This window comes from Orcinus orca, chromosome 2, assembly GCF_937001465.1.
Source record: "Orcinus orca chromosome 2, mOrcOrc1.1, whole genome shotgun sequence".
Classification (NCBI taxonomy): Eukaryota; Metazoa; Chordata; class Mammalia; order Artiodactyla; family Delphinidae; genus Orcinus; species Orcinus orca.
This window is the reverse complement of record NC_064560.1, coordinates 155,295,995-155,315,647: the sequence shown is the minus strand read 5'-3', so window position 1 is coordinate 155,315,647 and position 19,653 is coordinate 155,295,995. Positions and strand designations below refer to the sequence as shown.

Sequence of the window (19,653 nt, the reverse complement as noted above, 5' to 3'; positions counted from 1 at the left end):
GTTATATATGTATTTCTTTGTCTCTGTATCCAGATGTCCATGTCTCTATAATTCCACTTGTGTATGATGTTCTGCTGTGTTGCAATGAAAAAGTCTAATTGTGTGTGGTGGGCAAAAGAGATAGAAAAACATGGGCTTATGGGATATGAAGCCTGAGCTCCTTAACCAGGCATATAAGGCCCTCTATGATCTAAACCCTTGATGACCCCTAACTCTCAGCACTGTCTTGTCCACTAATTTAGAACTGTTTAGGTGGTTTCACCTAAGACAACGAAATTTTTTTCTTTCTTTCATCTCTGTGCCTTTGCTCACGTTGAACCTTCTGACTGGACGGCTGATCCTACCGTCTCTTTGCCTGGACAACTTCTACTCATGTAAGCCTCAGTTGAAAAAACATCTATTCCAGGGCTTCCCTGGTGGAGCAGTGGTTGAGAGTCTGCCTGCCGATGCAGGGGACAGGGGTTCGTGCCCTGGTCCGGGAAGATCCCACATGCCGCGGAGCGGCTGGGCCCCTGAGCCATGGCCGTTGAGCCTGTGCGTCTGGAGCCTGTGCTCCGCAACAGGAGAAGCCACAGCAGTGAGACGCCCGCGTATCGCAAAAAAACAAAAACAAAAACAAAACATCTATTCCAGGAATCCTTCCCTGAACGCCCCAGGGTGGGCTCGGCGCCCTGCTCTGACCTGTCATAACATGCTGCAGACTTCCGTTAACAGGGTAATAATGCTGTAATGATTTATTTACGTATTCATTTCCAGCACTATACTAACTTCTTTCCGTGCTAGTACTATTTTACTCACCTTTGTATCTCAAAGGAGAAGCACAAAAACCTGGAACATACTGGCACTCAGTCAATGAATATTTGTTCAAAGAATAAAGGAGCGAAGTAGGCAAGATAAATTAATCCTCTATGCAGACAATACAAGTGCATGGCGGACTCCGGCCACCGGAGGGCGCCTTGCACCCGGGCTGGTGCGCAGGCGTGCTGGGAGGGCTGGCGCCCCCGCGGCGGCAGCGGAGGCGGTGTGGGTTGTGGTCGCGGGAAGTGAATGGTTTTACCCAGAGGGCCCTGCGCCGCCTTTCTCCGCTGGCACCGGCGCTGCTCCCTGCTCCTCCTCCCCGGCCATGGCGTTCACGTTCGCGGCCTTCTGCTACATGCTGGCGCTGCTGCTCACCGCCGCACTCATTTTCTTCGCCATTTGGCATGTGAGTAGCCGGGGCCTGGGATAGAAGGGCGAGGTGGCGGCGCAGCCTCTTTTCGCCCCGGGCCCGTGGTCTGGGCAGCCACGGCCCTCGGAGGTCCGCACGCCTGGGAATGGGGCCAGGCCGGGGCGGTGCCGGCCGCGCGGCCAGGGCCCTGCGCGCCCTCGGTCCGCGAACCGGGGGCTGCAGGTCCAGGAGGAGCCGAGGCGTCCGGCGGCTGGCTGGCTGCGCCCGCTGTGTCCCGGCGCAGGCCGCGCGCGCTGCTACTCCTCCCTCGCCGGGTGGGGCGGCCGCGGTCCTAGCGGGCCCTGCGGGACAGCGCTTCGCTGGCCGGCGCCGCATCCCCGCGTTCCCTCGTCCCTCGGGAGGATGTCAAGGGCGCAGAGGGGCGTGCTACGTGCTGACCCGGAATGAAGTTTGCCGAAATATTATTTAATGCAGATTGCCTTTGTTTTCTGGTGTCCACAGGAGTGTGGCCCAAATGAGGTAGTTATAACCTACTTGAGATAAATTTCCAGCTGTACTTTTCAGGCACTTGTTGGGTGCTCTTCAGGTAGAATCACCGCCCCCGCCCCCGGCATTGTCTCCTGGTGAACTTTGATGCCGGTTGAATTGATTACTTTGTTGACCGTTATCTCTGAACTTTCCCCCTAAATCATACTTTGACCGACAGGTTTCTCGAGAGACTTCCTAGCCACCTCTGTGTTCGGAGTAGCTTGATTTAGTAGAGGTGGTTTTAATTCGATTTTGAAAATGCTCAGAAACCTTACGCTTCTCTAGGATAATTTTTTTTTTTTTCTCTTTTACTCACATCATGTTGCAGGACAGAAGCACATCCTTACTGGCCCCTGTAAGGAACAAGTTAAGTTCCCTGTGAAATACAAGAGATTTTAAAGGATTCCTGTTTCTCTAACACAAAATTAGAAGCAGCCTTTTGGACATCAGCATTCATTAAAAATTTATCTTATTTTTGCTCTGCCCTCCATATTCTAGTACCTTCTGGAATATTGGTCTTAGTTTGAATGATTGGGTATGTTCACTCTCATGTAAATTTTCAGTCAGGTTTCATCATGCCCATAGCAGGGATTTGTTATGGAACATACGTGGTAGCAGTGTCTTGTGGAAAAAAAAAAAAAAAATCTCAAATCCATTCCCTTTTGCTAAGGAGTGTAATTACATTTATAATTATTTGAAACCCAACTGCTTGTGTAGTGGGGGAATGCTTATGTAGGCTGCTCCCTCAGAATGCTTTGTCAGTAGGAACCCATAACTTGAAGAGCATTTTGGGCTCTTCTTTGGTGGAGTAAAGACAATAAGTAAAGATAATTTGGGATGCAAACTAGCTCTGCCTTAGTAAGCCTCTGATGAAACTGAAATGTGTGGTTCCCTGCCATTTGTAGATGAGGATTTAATCACTTCCTGCTTGCTGGGCACTCTGTTTTCTGAGCTGATGAGGATTCTTAGAAGAGAGCTGTGAATGGCTTACATTTTGAACTAGATTGTGTTTTGCTAAGAAAACCTGAACTGCACTTTAAAGAAAAAAATGGGTAATTTAAATCAATATGTATTTGGGTAATTTAAATGAATATGTGTTTGGGTGAAGTAGATGATTTTAAGTCCTGTTACAGAATTAAAAATTTGTTTGTACTCCACAGATTAGTGGAGAGCTTATACCCTTAGGGATTTCTAGTAGTTCAGAGGATTGTGCATCCTTTGGGAAAAAAATAGAAAATTTTAAATAAAGATATAGTTTTAATTTTTCTGTTAACTATGTAACTTTCAGTTTCTTTTTTTTTAACTTTTCTTTTTTTCTTTTTAATTTTTTAAAAATAATTTATTTTTGGCTGCATTGGGTCTTCGTTGCTGCACGCAGGCTTTCTCTAGTTGCAGCGAGCGGGGGCTACTCTCCGTTGTGGTGCGCAGGCTTCTCATTACGGTGGCTTCTCGTTGCAGAGCATGGGTTCTAGGCACATGGGCTCAGTAGTCATGGAGCACAGGCTTAGTTGCTCCACAACATCTGGGATATTCCCAGACCAGGGCTTGAACCAGTGTCTCCTGCATTAGGCAGGTGGATTCTTAACCACTGCCCCACCAGGGAGGTCCCCAGTTTATTTTCTTAGGTCATTTTAAGTATCTGTCAGAAGACGCATCTGGAAATTTCAAGTATAAATTCAGAAAATCCAGTTTATGTTAATTGTTGTACGGAGGATTTTTTTATGCTGATGGTTACGTCTGTCAGTTTAGTTCTAAATCATGTGATTGATGCTTTTTGGAGAATAGAGTTGGGAGCATAGGTTTGTTTGAAAGCTAAAAATGCAGAAGTCATTCCGCAAAGATGTGCATCGAATTTGAAGGTATCCTGAATTGTGTAGTTTGCTATCTTTAGGGATTTTTGTTTGTTTGTTTGTTTTGTTTTTGCACTTTTTTGGAAAACTTTGTGAATGTCCTTGTCCAGACCCACAGTCACAGAAGATTTGAAAACCACTAGTTTAAGAATCTTTTCAGAAGAGTTTTGACAACTCTAGCTTATAGCACTCAAACAGAAACCCATTCAGCAACATACGCATTAAAAGATCCTTTGAAATCACCTGAAGAAACGGTGCAGTGGGAAAAAAGTTAAAACACAAGTTTCGTACTCTGCTAGTAAATTGGATCTTGTTATAGGGAAGTAATTGTATTTGCGATCACAGTCCTTGTCTTAAATGTTGTTACTAAAATGCATTGGGAATATATCACAGCTAATGTCAGGTAATTGACTGATTATATCCATAAATAATCAGAAATTAGTATCTTCTATTTGTACATTTATATTTTTAACATTTATATGTGTTAGGGGTCATTAGCAAAGGAAAATGCCTTTTGGCGAGTTCTGTACTTTTTTTTTAAGCGTAGGACTAGTTTCTCCTTTTTCCCCCCTTTCATTCAGTAAATATTTGCTTTTAATATTTATTTGGCTGCATCAGGTCTTAGTTGCGGCAGGCGGGATCTTGGTTTCGGCTTGCGGGGTCTTTCGTTGAAGTGTGCGGGCTCAGTAGTTGTGGCACATGGGCTCCAGAGCATGCAGGCTCAGTAGTTGAAGCCCGGGGCACATGGGATCTTAGTTCTCTGACCAGGGATCGAACCCGTATCCCCTGCATTGGAAGGCGGATTCTTAACCACTGGACCACCGGGGTAGTCCCATTCAGTAAATATTGATTAACACTTATATAGGTGCCAGGCACTATTTTAAGCCCTGCGACATAGCAGTGAACACAGGAAAAATCTTTGCTCTCATGGAGCTTACATTTTAATGTTTAATTATTTTCCTTCTATTTCTACTTTCATTAAAATTTTTATTAGGCCAGGTTGGTAATTTTATAAAATTCTAGAAATTAAAAAACTCATCTTTTTATGAAGCTAACAATTTTAACAGGGTAAGCCAGTATATTAAAAGCTAGAAATATATGACTTCAGTGATTACTGGTAATATTGAGTAGCACTGTCTCACATATAAAAATACTAGTCCTAGACCACCAGAGCAAGGGCAGATTAAATTCTTTGTCCCCTGGGCGACTGGTGGCAGCAACTAAAATAGCTCCCCCATAAATTTGGGGCGTTTGGCTTCTTACTTTGACACAAAGTGGTGTGTCACCCCTATTTGATTTTTAGTGCATTTTGACTTTGAAGTTCTGTGTTCAGTGACCTTAAATGTTAAAGCCACATTTCTTCTCAGAGTGTGGACAGAAACATTCTTGATTCTTGCTGTTTTTTTTAATGGTATGATATAAAATTTTTATTTATTTACTTATATTAAAGTATAGTTGATTTACTCTTGCCATGCATTTTATTTGTTTATTATTTATTGGCCACGCCACACGGCATGTGGGATCTTAGTTCTCCGACCAGGGATGGAACTGTGTCCCCTGCAGTGGAAGCATGGAGTCTTAACCCCTGGACCGCCAGGAAAGTCCTTGCAATGCATTTTAAGTGGATGAGATCTTTCTTCCCTTATCATATTTATAACTGTTTCACTCATCACACCATGAGAAGCTGGCCTTACCTGGGCTTTACCCTTCTTCAGTCTTTAGTTTGGTGATCAAATGAAAGGACCTGCATGTGGTAGGAATATACAGAGGACATGAAAGGAGGTCAGATTGATCATTTTTGCAGTGCCCTTAAACAGGCCTGCTCTTGCCTATGTGGTGCCTTAAGGTGAATTAGAATAAGATGCCTCTTGAGGCAGAGGATTAGAAAAGTCCTCCCTCCTGAATAGCCCCTGGTGCAGAGCCCATGCCAGGGTGCTTGGCAGCAGAAGCGTGCGTGGCATTGTGCCCTCACCTGGCCTTTTGTTCTGTGCAGAAACTGCAGTACTGTATGCGGTGGTCCTGGCTGTGAAGTTTAATATTCTCTTAGTGTTCCTCTATTCTGAGGCTATTTCTTGAATTTCCAAATCGAAGCAGGACCATTAAATGTATGTGTTTAGGTACAAATGGGAACAAATTGAAGCATACAAGTCCATTTCTAGTGTCCCGCTGAACACTGTGACAAGGGAGGGACATGCACAGATGATTAAAAACACTTCACCCTGAGGGGCACACGGTCTAGTGGGGGGACACAAACCTGAACTTAAATCCTCTCCTCCAGTATGAGAAATGCCAGCCTGATAGCGTTATAAAGCCTTGTTCTATGTGGAGATTAGAAAGGCGTGCAATTATTTCTGCCCAAGGGAGTTAGGGAGACCTACAGGGAGGAGTTGACATAGGAAGAATGTTTGTTTAGGATAAAGAGGAGCTTCTGTAGTTATGGCTGGGGGAAAGACTATTTCAAGCAGAGAAAATAACTTTAGTGGAGGCAGTGAAAAAATTGAAAATTGAAGGTATTTATCACAGTGATATCAGATCATTTTAATGATAACAGTATACAAGTGTTTTCAGTTCTTTGAATGTGATTCTAGTTATTTATTAATTACCATATATTGAGCTTACTGTAAACTGGTACATATAAAGTTGCTACACCTGTGCTTTTGTCCTATTAACTTTATTCAGTTATTGTTTGATGGGGCAGGTTTATTGCTGCTTTTTATTAAAGTGAGAGATCCTAACTATTTTATTTTTATTTTAGATTATAGCATTTGATGAGCTGAAGACTGATTACAAGAATCCTATAGACCAGTGTAATACCCTGAATCCTGTAAGTTATAATATAGGCTATTTCTCTAGATTTTTAAACTGTTTTTGCTTTTAACTTGATATAATTTGAAAATGGCCAATATTCTCAGTAGCATGATAAATTTGTACTTTTTGAAGTAGGCAGAATTTTAAAAAATATTCTTTTTCCTGTCCTGCTTGACTATTCTATTATTAATCTGCTGGTGATCGTGTCAGCTGTCATACTAACATTCTTCCAATCTGCTTTTTACATTGTCGGCCAAAGACAGTTGAAAAGGTCAAAAAGATTAAAAGAGTCAAAATTGCATTAAAGGTGTGTACTTCTTTTTAGTTTAATGTTTTAATGCTACATTCATTTCATGGGGAGGGTTAGGGCATTTGTATTTGTAAACTGTTCTGTTCAGTGTGCTTGTTCATATGCCTGTTGAGGTTTATGATTTCATGAAATTTCATATTTTATGCAAATGTTTGCTTGCTGGCCCAGTCAAGTAGGGAAAGCTGTTAAATGCTCATGCATTTAAAAAAATGTTATAGCCATAGGCACTTCGATATTAAATTATTAGGTGCAGTGTTTGAAAGTTGGTTAACATGAAATGACTTTAATAGGTGAGATTATTCTTTTGTGGTAACTTACTCTGAGGTAATCTGTAGGTGGAGTCTTTAGTACCATATCTATTTTTATCTTTGGTTTTGTCTATTCTGGAATTTATTTATTCTTTCAGCAGCTGTTTATTTAGAGCCTTTTAGGTGGATAGCTCTGTTCTTAGGCTCTGGAATTTTGCAGTAAGGCTTACCTTTGGATTCATGCTGTCAGAATTTTGTGGATAACAATTTGTATACAAATGTCTACATAGTTATTTCTAGTATATATCCACTCTAAGTTTCTAAAGCAGACCTGTCTAACACTAAGTTCTGAGCTCTTCTGGATTTAGTTATAATGTGGCCCCATTGTGCTTAGGGGTTTTATATATATATTTGACTTCATTTAGTTTACAGGAAGATTCTCCTTTAGCCTGTAGGTTTGATTTTTGCCTAACTGGTCAGAAACTGAAAGGTTTTTTGTAAGAAGGCAGTGAGTATGTCTTCAGGAAATAGAATGTAATAATTCATCTTTAAACATTACTTAATGAAGATGAAAACATGTACAGACTTTAGCTGTGTAAAATTGTAAAGCCCTAGCATGCTAGAGGGATTTTATTTAGAAAGGGTCTATAAAGTTGGTTTGCTACTTTTATCATTGTTTCCTAGATAAATAGCCATGATGGAATAGATTCCTGGTTTGTCTTTAAAGAACTGCTACAGTAAGACTTGATGTAGGTACAATTAAAAGTATTAACTTGCTGTTTCTCTACTCTTATGAAGCAAAATGTGAGCTGAATCGGCTTTTTCACTGGGAAGTAATAATGTTCATTGTAAAACATCTTAACTTACTGTTTAAACTAATTGTTACCAAGAAATTAAGAAACTGAAATTTCTCCTTTTGATGGCTATGTATTAATAGTATTCTATCTTCTTTGGCTTTTCATTACTTCAAATAACCAAATGATGATGAAGATGATAATAGCTGAAATCAGATGAGGGCTTTCCTGGGTGCCAGGCTCTGTGCTAAGCATCTTTACCTGGGTTTTTTCATTCAGTTTTCATGACAATCCTAAGAGGTGAGTATATTATACTAATGAATAGGAGAGTAAACTGAGGCTTAGTGAGGTTCAGGCACTTTGCCCAGGGTCACACAGCTAACATAGAGTCAGAATTCAAACCCAGACAGCCTGATTTTTTTAGGTTTAGATTCTTGTATTTTCCTAATTTACCATAAACTTAAGAGGGACTAATTTCATTTTAAAATATAGAGTGTGATTTTTGGCTTTTTTTTAATGGAAAGAAATTCTCACTTTGTGCTTGGGACATCCTAATGCTGCAGTGGATTGGAAGGAAGTTTCTACACCAGCACAAGCTGTGTTTCGGATAGGGTGCCGATAATTGGCTTAATAGCAGTGCATCTGACAGTTTTCCCTATTGAAAATTTGTTTTGACAATTCTGCCAAAGTATGGGGGAAGACAAATACCATTATATTTAAAAATGTGAACCTTAACTACAGAATATTATGATTTGCATGTTTAAGTACTATCATTTCAGCCATATTTGCATGTGGTGTTTATGGATACTAGTTTTTGTGTAAATGTGGGTTCCTAAATGGAATCATTTTGTGCCACTAATGGGGAAATTTCATCATTAAAGAATGATTGAAGAGGACTGGTCTTCATGAGAGATGCATAGTAAAAGTATCTGGCCTGTTTTGCTGAGAAGGGAGGGAGTGTGGCATTTGTTTCATATTAAAACTGGTAGAGGATTTCCCTGGTGGCGCAGTGGTTGGGAGTCCGCCTGCCGATGCAGGGGACGCTGGTTCGTGCCCCGGTCCGTGAAGATCCCATATGCCGTGGAGCGGCTGGGCCCGCGCGTCCGGAGCCTGTGCTCTGCAACGGGAGAGGCCACGGCAGTGAGGGGCCCCCGTACCGCAAAAACAAGACAAAACAAGACAAAACAAAAGACTTGTAGAGTTGCAGATTATCTTTATTATCACTCTTATTAAAGAATATTGTTTAAGAGCAGTAGGGATCAAGCTTTCAAAATCATTTTCTCCCCATACCCTAGTCTGGAAAACTTGGATGATGATTTGTATTGTTAGATCACTTGGTTTTAGAGGGCCAAAATAGACTCATTATATTTTAAAGAAAACTCTTGTAATTTAAACTAGTATTATAAACAGCAGCTTTAGTGGAACTCCTAATAAAATGTAGTATATATTTTTCTTGGTTTGTCCTGCTTGTAGTCTTTGTGTTCCAAAGATTTTCCTATGGATATTTTCTTGCAGATGTTTAACTTTGATCTTAATTAAATGCTGACTTAATGGTCCATGTTATTTACATGTTTATATATATGTGCAGAGTTTATCTTGTTATTATATTACTTAAATTTGTAGAAAATATCTGGTTAGTGGTATAGATTAATTGGTTTTACTGGAATTTTATTTAAAATAGTATTAATTAAAAACTTTGCTTTACAGCTTTGAATGGGAAAAGTAATTTGGGAGTACTAGAAAATGGACTTGAATAAGTAATATATTATTTCTACAGCTATAGTTTCCCCCCAGGAAAGATCTGATGGGACAGTGCAGCACATTTGAGAAACTGGCTTTGCAGCTGTGACTTGTAGGAAGCTCTTTGGCTGAAACTTGAAATGAAAGGTTTTGGTATTTATGTTTAACAGAGTCATTAGGCTGAAATCTGTAGGATGAGAAAGATAATTTAAAGTAAAGCATGAACTCTTGGTCATTTTATAAAAAGCATTTTGCTTGAACTAATTTTTCCTCACTTAATACTACCTGCTATCAAAAGATGCATTTTGCGTTCTGAGCTCCTACTGGTCTGCTGTGTTTGTAGCCCTTCATTGGAGAAAGCAGGCTGAAAGAAATAGGAAGGCCTTGTAGGAATGGGAGCTCAGGAACCGGGAGAATTCCAATTTCATGGTTCAGATCTTAGTCTTTTCCCTCCTACATTGCAGAAAGCACATCGTTTGCATCTGTGCGTATTAATGTTCTTTCCCCCCGACTGTGCTGAGATTATTGGCTGTTGGCTTTCCATTGAAAAATTACTTTTGTGGTAATGTGATGTGGTTTGCTAAATATTGTATATGTAACATCCCTGGTTTCTGTTTAAAGGCTTAAAAACACTAATGTGTAAACTTCTAAAGGGGAGTTTTGTTTTTGTGGATTTTTTTATATCATGTTGCATGTGATCAGATATTTCATTTTTGTATTTTCATCATTCTTGAATGGTGGAAAGAAAAAATATTCTGAGTGATTAGCAAATAACTGTGTTTGAACAATCTGGGTGGTAACTTTGTATAATTTAACCTGTGGCTCTAAAAGTTTGGGTTTTAAATTTTAAGTTATATCTTATTCTTTTAGTGCAAGCTATATCCTCTGGTCAGTTGGCATATAATCCTGCTTTTGTTCAAAAGCTTAATATGGAAATAAAACTCAGTAGCATCTTTCATTTCTGATTCTAGGAAAACAGTGATTTTTCATTATTGAAACTTAGTTGCCACCTGCTTTCCAAATTAGCAGTTGACTTAATGCCAAGGCATTTTGATAACTGGCTTGTGTTTTTCTTCCAGCTTGTCCTTCCAGAGTACCTCATCCATGCTTTCTTCTGTGTCATGTTTCTTTGTGCAGCAGAGTGGCTTACACTGGGTCTCAATATGCCCCTCTTGGCATATCATATTTGGAGGTAATATTTAGATACACTTCTAATACTTTTCCTAATTAAATTTTAATTATACTATGGTTGATATGGTTATCTTACATGCTAGTCACCTAAACGAAATTAGTTAGCATTTATTTTTAAAACCACATGGATGCACAAATAACTGTGTTAATACCTCTTATGGAGCTTATGTTATTATTCTTTAAAGGGTTTTTTTTAAAAGTGAAGTATAACTTACATACGATAATGTGTGCACGTCTAAAGTGTACAGCTCAGTGGATTTTTACATATGGATACACTTGTGAAACTACCACCCAGATCAAGATATACAGCACTTCCAGCCCCCAGAAGAGTCCCTTGTGTCCCATTCCAATCAGTTAGCCCTGTACTTTCATAGGAGAACCAGTGATCTCTTGCAGCTTAGATTAGTTTTGTCCATCTTTGAACTTCATATATATCAGATTGTACAGTGTGTGTCTAACTTCTTTCTCCATGTTTACTTTATGACTTTAAATTTGGTTATTTATAAAAGATTCATATTTCATAACTTCTAAATGTTATATCTGATCTATATAGCATTAGAGTGTTTTGTTTTAGATAGGCATGTCAAAATCTCATTGCCCTTGATTTTAGGAAATACATATGGAAGAAGTATTTAGGAGTAAAGTGGTTTCACATCTGTAACTGGCTCTGAAATGGCTCAGAAAAAAATGTACGTATATTTAGAGAGAGAACAGAAAAGAGAAGGACAAAGCTGTGTGGTAAATGTGAACATTTGGAATATCTTGGTGAAGTGTTCTTTATGTTAAAATAAAAAGTTGAAAGAAAAAATTGTATTTCCTTTTTACAGTTATTCTTAATCTTGGATTTCTGGAAGTGTAGAGGAGACCAGATATGACTTGTTTAACCACCTTGTTCTCTGTAGGGGCTCCAGTTTTAAAATTAAGATGATAAAAGGAAAGAACTCCACCTAGAACTAAAAGTATGCTTCCCAATGTGGACCACCTCTCATTGTAACAAATATTATTTGAGAAGAAGAATGCTCCTTTCCATCCTGAAGGTTAGCTTCCATTCTGAGTGGCTAATCAACTGTGTTTATTACAGGTATATGAGTAGACCAGTGATGAGTGGACCAGGACTCTATGACCCTACAACCATCATGAATGCAGATATTCTAGCATATTGTCAGAAAGAAGGATGGTGCAAATTAGCTTTTTATCTTCTAGCATTTTTTTACTACCTATATGGGTAAGTTTAAAAAACAAAACGAAAATATGATTTCACTTTGCTGCCGGAAACATTTGCAGGCATTATGGTCTGAACACCTTAAAATCCACTTGAAGAATAACTCATGTCTTGAACGGTGGTACTGAAAACGGCACAGTGCACACCAGCAAATTCACACACATTGAATAAACTGGTACTTGTCAAGGCAGCCAACTGATGTGCAGTCAGAGGCAGAAAGTTGGGTCAGGGATGCTGCTTCCAAAGTCTCAGACAGTCAGTGAAGGACAGTCCTCATTCTCCATGGCAGAGCAAGAGGATATGGCTGTGTGCATTTGCAAAAAAGTTTCTGCTTGGCTTCAGTGTCTGTCTCAAGATTATGTTTAATTTTTTCTTTATCATTCTTCATAAACTGTATTTTATTTTCTGGTTTGCATGATCCGAATGGGATGGAGGAAAGAAAAGTTCTATCATATAGGATGCTGCAGTTATTTATTTTTTAAATTATTTATTTATTTTTTGGCTGCATCGGGTCTTAGTTGTGGCACACAGGATCTTCGTTATGGCACGTGGGCTTCTCTCTAGCTGTGGTGCGTGGGCTCCAAAGTGCAAGGGCTCTGTAGTTTGTGGCAAGCGGTCTCTCTATTTGAGGCACGCATGCTTAGTAGTTGTGGCGCATGCGGGCTTAGTTGCCCCAAGGCATATGGGATCTTAGTTCCCCCACCAGGGATTGAACCCGCATCCCCTGCATTGGAAGGCAGATTCTTAACCACTGGACCACCAGGGAAGTCCCGATGCTACAGTTATTGATTTTCCTCCCTTTATACAGTGATGGACTCATATCATCATTCCTCTAGGTCAGGGTTTCTTGACCTTGGCACTGTGATATTTTGGGCAGGATAAATCTTTGTTGTGAGGAGCTGTCCTGTGCATTGTAGGATGTTTAGCAGCATCCCTGGCCTCTGCCCACTAGATGCCAGTAGCTTCCCCCGCCCCAGTCATAATAACCAGAAATGTCTCTAGATGTTTGCCAGATGCCCTCTGTGGGGCAAAATCAGCCCTGGTTGAGAGGCACTGTTCTAGGTGTACTGTAGGTGGAGGAAAACGGCTGCTTATTAAAACTGGAAATGGACACGGGCGAGTGTGGAGTTATAATTTTTCTTTAAGCTTTATAAATACATTTTTCCCATTTTTTATTGATAAATATTCAACTGGAGAGGAATTTCTACCTGATTGTCAAAATATGAATAAAATTAGTTTTATTAGATGAAATTTTGGCAGTAATTAAGTTTCTCTTCCCTCTCCTTTTTGTTACTTGAAAACTTGCTTATTTCTTGTTTACATCATACTAGTTTCCATTATGGAAAAGGGTGAAGTGCTAGACTTAAATTTATGGAAAATGTATTTTTATGATTTTAGATGTTATATTTGTGAAAATGCGTGTCTGTTAGTACACCTAGAGACGTTCATACCTGAAACAAAGATAGTGAAAAAGTTCTGAAAAGTGAAATTCCATGTGTCCTTTTAATTTCTGTTAATTTTCAGTTTTTAGTTTCTATAATAAGTGTCTGGAACAGTGCTGGCATATAGTAGGCACTTAAAACATATTTGTTGAAAGAAGGAAAATAAATGAATGCTTGAATAAATGGTAAAATTGGAGATGTAGAGTTGTGGGAAAATGTTCACCAGGAGATGGTGGCACTACATCATTCATTTGTTTTAAATTGTCTATCAACACACATGCATACACACACGAATCCAGGCGGGAGGCCCAGCCAACACAGTGCCTTGATTGAGGAGAAAGAGAAGGGCAGACACCCAGTCTGGGGGTCATATCAGCCACGAGCCCCCATAAGAGCAGCAAACTAAGTCCCAGGCCTATCGATGGAGTAGGGTATCACCCCCACCCGAAAGGCCTTTCTGAGAAGAGCCAGGGACAGCCAGCTGTCGGCAGGAGGAGAATGGAAACAATCACCCAGATTGCGAGAGCCCACAAGTCCACTCTGTCTCCATCATCTGTCCTCAGGCCGAGCACCAAGACCATTGACCCATTGGGCCCCCTCCCAGGCTGTCTGTGAACCTCTGTGAGCCCAGCCCTTACGATGAAGCCCATTGTCTGTCTTTAAAAAGCAATAGTAGGGACTTCCCTGGCAGTCCAGTGGTTAAGCCTGCGCTTCCACTGCAGGGAGCACAGGTTTGATCCCTGGTCGGGGAACTAAGATCCCACATGCCAGGCAACGGGGCCAGAAAAAAAAAAGCAATAGTAATGGATAAACATCATATTTAATCTGTGGTCCATCCAGACAATGGAATATTATTCAGAGATTAAAAGAAATGATCTATCAAGTCATGAAAATACATGGAAGAAACTTAAATGCATGTTGCTAAGTGAAAGAAGCCAGTCTGAAAAGGCTACAGATTGTCTGATTCCAAATATATGATATTCTGGAAAAGGCAACACTATGGAGACAGTAAAAATATCAGTGGTCACCAGGGGTTAGCAGGGAGAGAGGGATGAATAGACAGAGCACAGATAATTTTTAGGGTAGTGAAACTATTCTATATGATACTGTAAGGGTGGGTACGTTTGCCAAGCAAATATACGTTTGTCAAAACCTGTAGAATACAACAGCCAGTGAACCTTAATGTAAACACTGGACTCTAGTTAATAATGATGTATCAATATTGGTTCAGTTGTAACAAGCATACCACACTAATGTAAGATGCCAGTAATAAGGGAAATTGTGTGTCTGTATGTATGTCTGTGTGCTGGGATCGGGAGGTCCATGAGAGGTCTCTTTACTTGCAGCTCAATTTTTCTGTAAACCTAACACTGCTCTTTTAAAAAGTCTATTAATTAAATAATGATAACAAAAAATAAATAGTCTATCAAGTTTGCTCACCTCCTTGCTTTGTATTTCCGTTTAGACACACATGCTTTTGAACCATGCCTCTCCCACCTTGCCCTTCATGTAGGATCAAATGGTTATTGCTTTTTATTTTGCTTGTTCGTCCCCTTTTCCTTTTTAACCTTGCTGCTATTGCCTAGAGCCTTTCTCTAATGGGAAAGTTCCTTGATTGATCATTCCTGTCTGTAAAATGGGGATAATGGTACCTACCCTACCTCCTAGGACTTAACAGAAGGCCTGGCATGAAGTGAGCCCTTGGAGATGCTCACTCCTATTCTTAGACATAGCTGTGGAGCAGTGTGCTGTTTGGATTGCTTCTCTAAGCTCTGATCCCTATTAAGCTTTCAGCTGTGCTGTTCTACTTGCTAAAATTGGAAAGGAAATAGGGGACAACTACAGCACATGCACTGAGCCAATCCTACCTTAGGCAAAAGTCCATAAATGCAGATTAAAATCATACTGTGAACTTGTCATTCATCGGTCTTTCCATTTTCTGTGATGGTGTGATATCACAAACTAGTTTGCTATATAAAGCAGACTCAACTTTTTGGTGCTCTTAGTTTTTATAATTAGGAATGTTTGAGTTAATAATAGCCTTTTTCTTCTTTTCAGCATGATCTATGTTTTGGTGAGCTCTTAGAACAACACTCAGAAGAACTGGTCCAGTTAAGTGCATGCAAAAAGCCACCAAACGAAGGGATTCTATCCAGCAAGATCCTGTTTCCAAGAGTAGCCTATGGAATCTGATCAGTTACTTTAAAAAATGACTCCTTATTTTTTAAATGTTTCCACATTTTTTGCTTGTGGAAAGACTGTTTTCATATGTTATACTCGGATAAAGAATTTAAATGGAATTATGTATAAATTAATATAAAATGATACCTCTGGTGTTGACAGGTTTGAACTTGCACTCCTTAAGGAACAGCCATAATCCCTTGAATGACTGCATTAATTATTGACTATCCTTAGTCCATTGGAAGCTTTTGTTTATAGAAGTTGTAGGGCTCATTTTGGTTTTATTGAAATGCCATTTAATTATAAATTAGCTGTAGATATCAGGTGCTTCTGATGAATTGAAAATATATATCTGACCTGTGGAAACTTCATGGGTTTCCTCATCTATCATGTAGGTGATTATATATGGATGCATTAAAAAAATGAGTGGGATTTTTTTCCCTTTGACTTGAAATATTATCCCTGTATATTGCATGAATGAGAGATTTCCCATATTTCCACCAGAGTAATATACTTGCTTTAATTCTTAAGCATAAGTGAACATGATACAAAAATATATGCTGACTTACTTGTGAAGAATGCATTTAAAGCTATTTTAAATGTGTTTTAATTTGTGAGAAATTACTTATTAAGAAATTGGTTATTATACTTAGTGCTCTAATCTGGTGGTAAAGATATTCTTAAGAGTTTGCAAGTACTTTAGATTTTCAAAACTGAATGAGAGAGAACATTGTATAACCGTCCTGCTGTTCCTTTAGTGCAATACAATAAAACTCTGAAATTAAGACTTATTTTCAGTGCATTGTTTTAAAGATTACAAATAGCTATTCTTAAACTTGCTTATTCCAAATAAAGACATATCACTGTCAATTTTTTAAAAAGATAGTAGAGTATTACATTGTTTTTTTAATACCGTGCTTGGATCTAAAAAGGAAGATTTTTAAATGGTTAAGCACATTACCTTCTTTTGTCACTTGACAAGATTCATAAACACTGATGGCACAGCATCATCATTTTTCTTACCAATTAAAAACAATTATTGTGAAACTTAAAATGTTTAAAATATTTTTTTCCTTTTTGAAACAGCATATTTTAAGGTAAAATGACTTATAAGTTTGGTTTTTTTGCTGCTTGTAAGGCAGGTAAAATAATTATGGCTTGCATGTTTCCGTAAGCATTCTTGTGCTTTATTTGGGATGAGGAAGTTAAGGCAATTGAAAATAGTCTTAAGTGGTTCAAAGTTTCTTCAAGGATCAAAGAAAGAAAACCATAGGCAGAAATTCCACATTAATGATCAAGGGAGTTTATGGATGTGTTTGTGGAAGTCTTACTCTAAGTACCCCTTGAATTAGATGCTGTACTGTTTTTTCTCTATTAGTGAAAAAAATGCCTCTCCACCTTTGGGAGAGTGGCTGTTACTGTTTTGAGATTGGGTAATGAGGATGAATATGTTGAAGAAGAGGATGTAGAACCAGAAGAGTGAGGAGAGTCCAACCATTTAATAATGAGAGACGCTTTAAAGACCTTGTCTTTTGTAGTCTGGAGCACGCTTCGAGGGATCATCAGTTCATGTGGTAAATTGTTTACTGAGCCCTTACCAGGCACTGAAGACTCATGATCTGAGTATAAGCAATAATTCAGTTTCTAATCCACCCAGTTGTACCACCTTGCACTCATTTTTCTTTCTTGTTCACGAGAACTTTTGATCATGAGAGACTTGGCCAAGTCTTCTGTACTTCCCATAGGTTTCCTGGGGCAGTTACTTTTGTATTCGTGTCAAAGCATTTTCATGAGCCCTTGCTGTCTCTCAGCAAACACCACTTTCCTTTATAAATGAACATACCTTTAATAATGTATTCCACAATACTCTCCAGGATTAATGCAAGGTTTACTGGTTGTAATTTGTGGAAGCCACCTTCTCATGCTTCAAAAATAAGATATGTAGTCCTTAGCTGATTCCTCAAAGATGACTGACAGTTGAGGTTCACCCATCTCAGTGGTAGATTGTTAGTTCCTAGGCATGTGATTTGGTACCTGGATGCTCTCATAATATCTACTCATCTTTACCTTTTCCAGTGTTTTATGAAATTAAGTCACTTACCAAGAGAAAGCAGAAATATAATATTTGCATTTGACAGTATCCCACTTGTTCTTTCCCTTGCTCTGAGTTTGCTTTGTTCCCCCCATTAATCTGGTTTGGGTGGCCCTAGCCATATTTCTATTTTTCCTGCATGCCCAGCTGAAACATAGTTAGCCTGGCTTTGTAATCCTTTCTAGCTTTAGTCAGACTGCACCCTGTGTAGCCACAGCTGTTTATTTAGGAATTCTTTTTTCCCTTGTTACAATTACTTTTGCTATTGTGTGATTTATCTTTAAGAGCGTTCCAACTCTCTGAAACCATTAGTGTAACACACTGTGGTTTTTATCTGTATCAGCAACTCCTTGCTGTTGGTACAGATTCTCCTGCATTAAAAATCTTACGTAACAAATGTAGTCTGTTTAGCAGTTATTCTGCTTGGTAACAATACTATATCATGCCAACATGTCCTATTAGTGTTAAGGAGGTATGGGGTAGAAACTTGAATGCCTGAATCTGAATTTTATTAATAATGTTTGATGATTTTCACAGTATTTAACTGATAGTACCCACTCCCTATCCCAGGATAGAGGAGAGTTGGGTCACAGGCTGTACATAAACTGCTAATTTGTTTGAAGTTTGAATTACTTTTCATGGGAAGGGGGTAGTGATAGGAAATGACCAGATGATCCACTTTTGAGACATACCAGGTATTACTGAAGCATTTGAGAAGCCTCATGGATTACACCATGAATTGCGAGACCTACCAGTCAAGTTTAGATACCTAGGTAATGGTCTTACACAAAGCAGCAGAGTGCATGGCAGTTTGTAGTATGTGTCTTTTAAAGCCTGTTCAGTATTTTCCAGCTTGAGGACCACTTATGTTAATAGCTCTCATCTTCTCTGCAGATCAACAACATATTTTGAAAATATTTCAGATAATTGCATAGAAAGGAAATGAGATATAGATACACTTTGAAACTAGCAAATTATTTTCCTTGATACAACACTTCTCTTTTCCTCCAATTATATATATTTATGAACAGTGTTCATGGAATATTATTGCCATAGTACTAAGAATGACTTCTGTGGATTTCTTCTTACACCCTGGAGGAGGGGGGCCTTTCATTTCAGGTATGGCTATAGCATAGCAGCATCAAGCCCATTAAAATAATCTATTTAAAAGTTTTCATCTAAGTTACTTATTTAAAATGTGCATCTCTCAATAATCAGTTGTACAGTATAATTGGAAATCAGAAGTTCTGACAGCCGAAATATTTTAAAACACTCTTTTCAAAGGGGAAAGATAGTAATGTCGAATAATTTAAGCTCTTTTGTTCAAACCAGTCATTGGTCAGACCAGCAGCTAATGAGTCTCTGGCACTAGTGTTATAGCTTAGCAGATGGTTCTGAACTAATACTCTGGGGCGATGCTAAGAGAGAAGATGGGGTTCTGTTTCCGGATGTGTTGAATAGCTTTCTTAGAACAATTTTACTTTGATTAAAATTAATGGTTTTAAAGCTAAATGTCTAAAAGGAGTAAACAACTCTGCTGCTTGTTCTGCTTATTTTTGGAAAATAGTATTAACCACCTAAGGTGATCTGGGGGATTGGAGTGAAGGTTTTACCCTACTTTAGTTTCATTGATGCACATTGTGGAAGATGTAGAGAACATCTTGACATGGAAAAGAATGAATAAGTTAACGTTCATTGTACAGTGCTTTCCTAAATTTCTTTGGTTATCATGTTCTTATATTCTGGAGAAGAAAAATGTCTTAAATAATAAATTGATGACTAGGTAGATCTTAAAACTACTAAGGGAAACACAGAATATAGTTAGCCATCTGTGCTCATGGTTTGTTAGATTTGAAATCTAAGTTAACCTTAATGGTGCTGTCCACCATCCAAAGACCTGTACACCATGTACAGCCCTTATGTCGTCCTGCCTTCTTAGAGCTTGCTTGCTTGATTTTGCTTTTGTATATTTAATAAAAACTGTCTCAAATGTTTCCTTGTGTAGTTTGTGGATAACAGTTGAGTTTGTGTTGATTCTATTTCAGCAACTAACTGGCTTGTGTATGACCAGGATTCTAG

The 19,653-nt window shown here is 39.0% G+C and overlaps 1 protein-coding gene across 1 annotated transcript; it reads left to right on the top strand.

Annotated features, from left to right (window-relative positions):
* The first annotated feature begins 995 nt into the window (after positions 1 to 995).
* On the top strand, positions 996 to 19,568 carry CNIH1 (cornichon family AMPA receptor auxiliary protein 1). Its single transcript, XM_004279338.3, has 5 exons — positions 996 to 1,204; positions 6,302 to 6,370; positions 10,526 to 10,638; positions 11,719 to 11,862; positions 15,360 to 19,568. The coding sequence occupies exons 1-5, from the start codon at positions 1,124 to 1,126 to the stop codon at positions 15,385 to 15,387; spliced, it is 435 nt and encodes a 144-aa protein (XP_004279386.1). The 5' UTR covers positions 996 to 1,123; the 3' UTR covers positions 15,388 to 19,568.
* The last annotated feature ends 85 nt before the right edge of the window (positions 19,569 to 19,653 follow it).